We start from the raw sequence: 9,355 nt of genomic DNA, 5'->3' as shown, positions 1-9,355 counted from the left end.
GTTGTTACCTCCTAAACTAGTCCTTAATGCAACATTTATTCAAATTTAAGAAACGCTGCCCTCTAGTGAAGGAAATACCTCATGCAATTATTTTACTAATTAAAAATGGTGCTATGAGGACAGTAGACTGAATTATTTACACAATCCCCCCCAGCATGCATGGAGAAATTCATTTGCTTTTTTACCCAATTTGATGAACTCCATTGCTTCTGAAATAACAGCACTCTCACGCAGTGTTTGTACCACTTTATTGGTAAAATGAACATGAACCCTCACAAATGCTGGAGCATGCTTTTCCTTTTAAAGAATTTCCATTGGACTTTAATGGTCAACATCCAGTCGTTGACGAAGAGTGTTTTACAAGCAGATGTGTGGGCATGCCCTTTGGGGGGATGGTACGGGGGGTCTCGCGGACGAGATGGTCTGGCCGCGTTGTTCTGGTAGAGCTCGATTCATTTGCCGACTTTCTGGGCCTTTTGAGCGGACTTGGTGACCTTGCCAGCGCCGCCGATCTTCTTCTCCACACTCTTGATGACCCCCACCGCCACTGTCTGCCTCATGTCCCTCACTGCAAAGCGCCCTGCCAACGGGAACACAACACGACTGATTTCCTCATTCATTTACTATCCCTCTCGCTGGATAGTATCACCTTAGTGTGGGAGCAATTACTTCAAGCATAACAACATCACAACTGAAGCCAACACATCTTGCGTTTTCTTAGATACGTGGCTTAAATGTAAACGCAATGGGTCGTGCTGTGTAAGACACTGCTGTTACGGAATCTGTCCTGTCCCGTTGGTAAGATGAGGTTTGGTTAAAAGCTCTAAAACCATGGATGCATTGTTCTTCTGCCTTGTGATTAAGACATTTACTTGCGGTGCGCAGGCTCACCAGTTGGCGTCCAGCCTCCGCCCCGTTACACTTAGTATACCTCAAAGATGAATTTATGGTACCTGTTAATGCCTATTTCTCCTAATAGTAGAATGTCAAAAACTTCGAATTCATTGGTCTTGTTTTTTAGATGCAATTTCTAATACCCACAATAGCAGAATAAATAAATGGTAATTTTTTTAAAAAAAGAACAATCTTAAAAGTCAGTTGGTTTTAGTAATTCCCCCAATCATTGTGTACTTTAACATATCATTGGTTTAAAGTGTACTTTCACTTTGTCTCTGATTAAGGTAAACTGTCCTTAATCCCTCAAGTAAACATGCAGTTTAATAATTAAGAGCTCAAAAGCCTACCTCTGTGGTGTCACTCACCTAAGGGTGGGTACTGGGAGAAGCTCTCCACACACATGGGCTTGCCGGGCACCATTTCCACAATGGCCGCGTCGCCGGACTTCAGGAACTTAGGATTGTCCTCCAGCTTCTTTCCTGAGCGGCGGTCGATCTTCTCCTTCAGCTCGGCGAACTTGCAGGCGATGTGCGCTGTGTGGCAGTCGATTACTGGAGAATAGCCGGCACTGATCTGTCCAGGGTGGTTCAGGATGATCACCTGGAGAGAGAAAAAGAAATATACATATATGCATACTTTATACAATTGTACAACTTATAACGGCCTTCAAAGGCGGTGTTTAAATGGTACTGTGCTTCTCTTAATCAGAGTGGTCACCATAGACTATACCAGCGGTCTTTAATAATGCAACCTTATATATGAAATCATTATTCCTGATTTTTTGCTCCTGCACTTGCACAATCTAAGGAAGCAGGACGTAGATAACACATACTGTTTATCCCAATCTAACCCACTAATCTCTGCAGTTACAGAGTTCGTCCAGCAGGTGGTGCTGACCTGTGCTGTAAACTGGGCTGCCTCCTGGGGCGAGTCGGATTTGCTGTCTCCGCACACGTTTCCTCTGCGGATATCCTTGACAGACACATTCTTCACGTTGAAGCCCACGTTGTCCCCGGGGAACGCCTCGTTCAGGGCCTCATGATGCATCTCCACTGACTTCACCTCCGTGGTGATGTTAACGGGGGCAAAGGTCACCACCATGCCGGGCCGCAAGACTCCGGTCTCCACTCTGCCCACTGGGACTGTACCGATACCTGCCAGGACAAAAATACGAAGGTCACTGAAAATGAAATCAGTCTAAGTCTGGGTTTATGAGTTTTTAAGTGTACCAAACTGTGTCAAAGTAGAACAAGGGAAAGGAAGTCTTCCAAAACCTTTGCAGTGGTTTTGAGTTATGTTGCACCAATACAGAGGTTTATAATATTTTTTTTTTTATATGTTGACCTGTCTCTAGCTTTGGGTTTGCTTGGAGAAAACCTTGCTGTTTGGCCATTTATCTGTGGTTCCATGTACTGTATACTATACCATACAGAAAGTACATGGAGTCAACAAAGTTAAAAGCTAACAATCTCATATGGAATCAGAACCACAGAATCATGGAATCAAAACCACAGACAAAAAGGCCTTCAGTAAATGATTCCTTCCCAGGGCTTATTTGAACGCTGAATGTGTTTTTGCCTGTTTCTTTACTGAGTAGCCCATCCCTCTATTGTAAAATTCCTCACACTGCTCTTTGTTGCTCACCTCCAATCTTGTAGACGTCCTGAAGGGGCAGGCGCAGGGGCTTGTTGGTGGGCCGGGAGGGGGGCTGGATAGTATCGAGGGCTTCCAGGAGAGTCACCCCACTGTCTTTGTGATCCTTCCTCTCCAGCTTCCAGCCTTTGAACCAGGGCATCTACAACACAGGGCAGCTCTGTCGACCTCTCCAACTCACTCAGACACAGCCTTTAAATAAACTACCTTTTTGTAAGATGCACCCATTCATGTGAAAGTAAAGTAGCCAGTTCTACACAATACAAATTTTTATTTTGTGGATAAAATAAATTCTCCTTCAGGGTGTTATTGTTTACCTTTGATTCTATTTTGTTTGTTTTTTGTGGGATCACTTGTTATGCAACAGTGACACCCAGTGGATAGACAAGTATATTAAAGAACATGAAAGTCTGGCCACATTGCTTATTACAGTATTTATTTGTAGTAGAAGTAGTCGTAGTAGTCATTATTATTTTATTATTAAGTCTAAATACTTTATTCTATATTAAATCAAGTAATTGTATTCTTAGTGAATTTCTGATCTGACTTTCTGAAACATTGCATTAACATACTAAATAATCAGTTTTGAGTTCACTGCAAAACAGCTATGACAAATCAATCTAAAGCCCTATTAACCTTGGCCTCTAAGGCGCTGTAGACCCTCCCCCCTACCCCTGACTGCTTTGAAATCAGAAAATATCCACCTTGTACCATTCCGCTGTACTTTCTTTACAGTTCAACTCCCTGTGATAACAAATACATTTACACACCCCTGCTATTCTGATGATCCACCTTGCACAGGAACCAACCCACTGTGCTCCTGCAGAGAAATCTAATGTGGTTTGTAGGAACTTTCTACACAGTGACTGGCAGCACAAGCAATTCACATGAATTACCTTCCCACGTACTCCCTAGCAAATCAATAAAAGGCAATTGCCCTGCTTGGAATGATTGCTGTCATTATATAGAAATAAGCTCTTGCTACTGACAACAATATTTCATTTTGCTGCAATACAGTTCATGCATTACGCACAGTCTGTGAAACAACACTGTCAGTGGAGCATATCCACAATGGCCCCCATCCAACCTCGTCACAATCTCCCCTTCGTCACTGTTATCAAAATGCAAAATGTTTAGCGTTTGAGCTATTTTTCCGGAAAACCTGCACTAGCACCCTTCGATGATTCTGTAGACTTCCAGCATTAACATGTTGTGCACTGGATGAAAAAAGGTCCATGAGGCTAGTTCTTGCCTCTTGTATTTGTGTCATCTGTTGCTGCCAGCTTTTAGCTGCAGTGAGCTGGCACTGCTCCAGCTCTCTCTCTCACTGCAAGCAGTTAAAGGAATATTTTCACAACTCTGCTCTCATATGAAATTCAATTAGAATTACATATGGGCTTTTGGGTGGTCAATATTAAGGGCTAACGTGTCAAACATTTTGTATAAAAAAACCAATACAAAAAAAAACAAAAAACAGTAGCACTGTTAAAAATAAAAATGCTATAATTATTCATACTTTAGTCATTTTTCAATGAAGTCACCTTCATAGATTCCAACCAGTCTACATTAAGGGAGATCATCTCACACCCCACAAGGGCTATTCTTCCTTACTGAAGCTGGAACATATTCTTGAGGTTATCAGTATCTAAACGGAAGCCACACAACTGAAGTTATATATGGCAAGGTATCAAACTCCTCCAAACAATATTTATGGTAGAGAGTCTGTGTCTCTACCATGAGAAATGTAATCCAGGCGATTCAACACCATTATTAACCATCAACAAAAAACATCTCCATCCATCCCCCAAACAAAATCCTAGCTACACCACTGTTGTACTATCACATCATTTGTCTTCTAATTAAGATGAAGTGATTAATCATCAGTCAGTTGTCTGACTCCTACTTGGCCATCAGCTGGACTTTTAATTGGCTAGCACCCCTGAGTCATCTCCCTTCTGCCAATGAGGGGAAGCCCTGTGACATTCTAGAACATTACCATTGCAATTTACATGCTGTTGTTCAGTTTCACGGTATATTAATAATAAAAATGAAGCTGGCAGTCAAACGTAATGTTTATGTACAGTATTTAAACAAATGTGATGTTGATTTAATAAGGGAGTAATGGAAATGTCTTCAATGCCTATTAAACCACACATGAGTTTTTTTTATATCAAACTGCGTCAGCAATGGGCACACTGGTTTCAAAGGCACTTTGGTCCTTGTTGATCTCAAGGCCTCTTCTGTGCAGATTGCCAGATTACATCTAATAAACCATGTGTCTCTGCCAGCAAGCAGCAGGAGATACAACAAGCATACTGCAACTGAAAATACAAATGCCTGATCTCATCAAACTCTAAGTAAGGCTGGGCCTGGTTAGTATTGGAATGGGGGATCTCCAAGGAATATCAAGCAGCTGCTTCTGCAAAAGGCTTACAAAATGTAATAACACAACTGCCTGCAAAGTTAAGAAGCCAATCAAGAAAACCTCAACATCCATCCTTGAGATGCAAAAACAAACCATGAGCCATGATATTGTGGGTCCTGCACTTCCCAAACAGACAGATAACCTGGGTCTGGGAGGGACTCACGTTGGGGGAGGGCTCCAGCATGTTGTCCCCGTGCCAGCCTGAGATGGGGACGAAGGGGACAGTGGCCGGGTTGTAGCCGATCTTCTTGATGTAGGCGCTGACCTCCTTGACAATTTCATCGTAGCGTTTCTCGCTGTAGGGCGGCTCGGTGGAGTCCATCTTGTTGACTCCTACGATGAGCTGCTTGACTCCCAAGGTGTAAGCCAGCAGCGCGTGTTCTCGAGTCTGGCCGTTCTTGGAGATCCCGGCTTCAAACTCACCGACTCCAGCAGCCACGATCAGCACTGCGCAGTCAGCCTGCACAGAGAGAGAGAGAGAGAGAGAGACGGAAAGAGATTCAAACACTAGACACTGCAGTGAAACTAATTATTATAAAGTCTGTCATCATCACTAGCCATAACTGCATTTTCTGCACACAAGGACTAATATTTCTGCCCATATGTCCCGTGTCATTAGACTGTCCAAAACCACACATGTAGTATGAATTTGAAATTACAGCTCAATATTCCATAAAGGCATCTGCTTGAGAAACAGGGCACAAAATATATTTTTACATAGGTTTTTATTTCGTCTGTAGTTGCCATAAAACCAAATCCCCGCCTCTGCATGAGGCTCTGTACCTGTGAGGTCCCTGTGATCATGTTCTTGATGAAGTCTCGGTGCCCTGGAGCGTCAATGATGGTGATGTAGTATTTGGAGGTCTCAAACTTCCAGAGGGAGATATCGATGGTGATGCCACGCTCACGCTCAGCCTTTAGCTTGTCCAGCACCCAGGCATACTTGAAGGAGCCCTTGCCCATCTGAAAGGCAGGTACATGAGAGTATCTGTTTGTGAAATGCAGGCAGAACATCCATGGAAATTAAAATTCATCACTGCCGAGTGCTGTGCAGTATCTCCTGCTCCTCAAAATAGCCATAAGTTGCATTCGTTTATATGTAGCCCAGGTCTGTTTATATTTGATAAACCATGTCATTCATTTTGATCTGGAGACCCCAGTTACAAAGTATATCAATTAAATAAATCCATTATCATCGTGAAAATTTTATTTTCACTTTTTTCATGCCGCATATCAGGAATTAGAGGACTGAACTACCTGTTACATCAGTGGTATGTAAATGTATTAATCCTCATTATCATTACTACACTCTATTAAATTACAGTAAATTAAGATCAGAGAAAAACTAGGTTTGTAAATGTAATAAAGTATTAAAATCTGCTCCTGCTCAAATCCTTGATGTGAACACACTGAATTGTAAACATGTTATTAGTGAATTACAGCAAAGACAATGAGAGCAGAGTACCTTAAGCTATCTTTAAACAGTTTAAAGAAATAAAGCTCCCACACTACCGTGCAGTAAGACAGGTGATTTGATTAAATCCGCTGGTGCTTGGATCACTTTCCCAATAGCAGTGCAGTACTCCATTTTGGTTTTTTTATGCTATCAAGTAAAATGGGCCTGCAGCACTGGGTCACAAAATGGAGTTACTAAATTAGGATTCTAGTAATGGAAACTTTCCCCATTTCTTGGTAGGGTCTCTTTCAAAGGTAGCTGGAGATGAATTGGGAGGCCGGGGTCATGTTCCCATTAAAAAAGAGGTAATCCTTCGAGGCAGAAGAACCAAAAGGACGATTGCGTTTTCAGAAAACTGTTAACTGCAGTCCAGTCCAGTCTGTGCTTTTATCATAATAATAATAATAATAATAATAATAATAATAAATAATAATAATAATAATAATAATAAACAACTCAAGACTAAACACAGGCCCATAAATTAAATATCTGACTGGTTTATTTCTGTTTTAGCACCTTTATCGACCATGTTTTTTTTTCCTTTCTGAAAATATCATGCAAATATAGTTCTGGATAAAACAAAAAAAGCCTGGCGAATCTAGCCTTGTACGGTGCTGAACTCATCTGGAATTATATGAGTACACTGAAGAATGCGCTAGCTGAATCGGTTGTCTGCTTCACTTGGTTCTTATAAGCTTTGCCTTTGATTTTGGATTGAGTGTTTTGAAGTAATTATTGGTATGAGAGGGCTACCATCCCCAGGCACTACCGCCATGCTCACCTCAGCAGCCTCCTTCTCAAACTTCTCAATGGTTCTCTTGTCAATTCCTCCGCACTTGTAGATGAGGTGGCCAGTGGTGGTGGACTTGCCAGAGTCCACATGGCCAATGACCACGATGTTAATGTGGGTCTTCTCTTTACCCATTCTGCAATGCTGGTCGTTGGAGGCAGGGAGCAGTACTATATGATATTGAGGCTGGAGTGAGGACAAGTGAGATTGAAACAACTGCTCAGCACAAAACCTATACATATACTATAAATACAAGTTCTTATCATTCATATATATATATATATATATATATGAATGTGTGTACGGAGATTGACTGGTAGGACGGAAGGTCTTGTTTCTGTGAATTTTCTCGTAAATTTTTCGATTACAACACTATACACAGTATCAATCCAGACGTGAAGCAGCAAGTGATGAATCTGCATCAAGTACCTTCTTCAAGTATCACTATTTCACATACTTTAAATAAATAAATTGTTAAAAATTGTTAAATGTATTTTACAGACAATTATTCACACATGTTTGTCAACAGATGAATATTACAGCAGGAACAGATCCAAATCATTTTGAATGTAAATAACCCCTCCCCTACCCCTTTCAATGTGTTATTGTTTGCCTTTGACTCTTATGGAGTTGTTCCTAACCCCACAGAATTAAGTTGCTTTGCGCTGCTATTCTGAAAGAACTGTTCAATGTTTCTTTCCTCCAGAGAGACCGTAAGAGAGGGTACAGATATAACAATGCTATCTATTTCTAAATCCAGCTGCAACCTAATAATAAGAACCACAGAAGCCAGCACGCACATTTTAACTCATCCCTTTCCAGATCAATGTAATTCATATCTCTGTGTCTAAATTACAGTATCTATTATTAGCATTTCTTTTACATGTAAATATGTCTAAGACTATACTATGTGGCCTGTATAACAAATAGAACAGTAGGGTACTGCAAAAACAAAAGAATCCTGTTTTTCATCTTTGCTACCTTGTTGTCCTTGGTTCTAACAAAAACATTCTAGAAGCCACACAGATATATTGACAGATAGATAGATAGATAGATAGATAGATAGATAGATAGATAGATAGATCATTTTTTCATTGTCTGTCCCCCTGTTGCTGAGCTATACCTATGCCACTGTTTCTATTTATATCTGGAGGCAGTAATTATCATGTCATCATTTGATAAGACATAAACATTATGTATTTTTGGGGGGTTTTTTTGGAGGTCAAACCCTGAGCCAGGAAAAATCTATTACCTTAAATAAATGCAGACCTATAACCAAAGGGCATATTTAGACATGCAACTCAGTCACAAACACATTTTTGTATCGGTACAGTTATCCATATCATATAATATTTAGGTAAACATTTTAATATAAGTTATATATTGATATGTACTGGATAACACTACATTAGTACATGTTTGCGATATTTAATGTAGATGCACTGTTATTCAAGTCTGATTTTTAATTTATGTCAAATATTACATTTCAAACTGCGTTCCTTTTTTGTGTGCCCCTTAGCTCCATGAAAACAGTAAACATACGCATCATATCTTAATGCTGTGACTCTGTACTCTACTATATACTCATATATATAAATATGAACAACATTATCCTGCTAGTTGAGAATATTGAAAGACAGTTCCAGTTAATGTTTCACATTCATTAGCATTTGGTGTCTACCTTTTGCCTTTGAAGGTGCTAAAGTATTTTGAACATCCTGACAACATGTCTCTTAGCTAGCTTTTATCCCAAGCAGATACCCAGGAGCATGGGAGAAGCTTCTAGGTGCTTCATGGCTATATTTGAAAAAATATGAAAAAGAGTAAGATCTCCAATGCTGTAGAAGTTGTTATGGTATATGTATATTGGTTCTTACCTGTAGCTGCGATCTCAGACAGCAGGGTCTATTAGCTCCAGTTCTGGCAGTTTTATGTCCCTGGGAGGGGGCTGAAGCATTAGTCTAGCCTGCGCAATGTGGGAACCCCCTGTAATACAGCAATGCGGTAGTAGAGGAGGAAAGGGATAGACTGCAGTGAGACAGCTGCTGCAGGAGGGAGCTGATTGCAGGATGATGAACAAGAGTGTTTCAGCATAGCAATTCACAGTGCCTGGTGAACGTACCCAAAAAGGGGC

At 40.7% G+C, this 9,355-nt stretch overlaps 1 protein-coding gene across 1 annotated transcript; it reads right to left on the bottom strand.

The window, feature by feature from the left end:
* Positions 1-231: 231 nt before the first annotated feature.
* On the bottom strand, positions 232-9,311 carry LOC121319345 (elongation factor 1-alpha 2). The gene is made up of 8 exons (XM_041256687.1): positions 9,099-9,311; positions 7,213-7,407; positions 5,759-5,938; positions 5,139-5,435; positions 2,542-2,692; positions 1,795-2,051; positions 1,263-1,497; positions 232-580 (listed from the first exon to the last, which is right to left on the bottom strand). Exons 2-8 carry the CDS (start codon positions 7,354-7,356, stop codon positions 453-455), a joined length of 1,392 nt encoding a protein of 463 aa, XP_041112621.1. The 5' UTR covers positions 7,357-7,407; positions 9,099-9,311; the 3' UTR covers positions 232-452.
* Between the last annotated feature and the right edge of the window lie 44 nt (positions 9,312-9,355).

Source organism: Polyodon spathula, chromosome 8 (assembly GCF_017654505.1).
Source record: "Polyodon spathula isolate WHYD16114869_AA chromosome 8, ASM1765450v1, whole genome shotgun sequence".
In the NCBI taxonomy this organism is placed as follows: Eukaryota; Metazoa; Chordata; class Actinopteri; order Acipenseriformes; family Polyodontidae; genus Polyodon; species Polyodon spathula.
The sequence above is the reverse complement of the archived record's forward strand: the minus strand, read 5'-3'. Positions and strand labels throughout refer to the sequence as shown.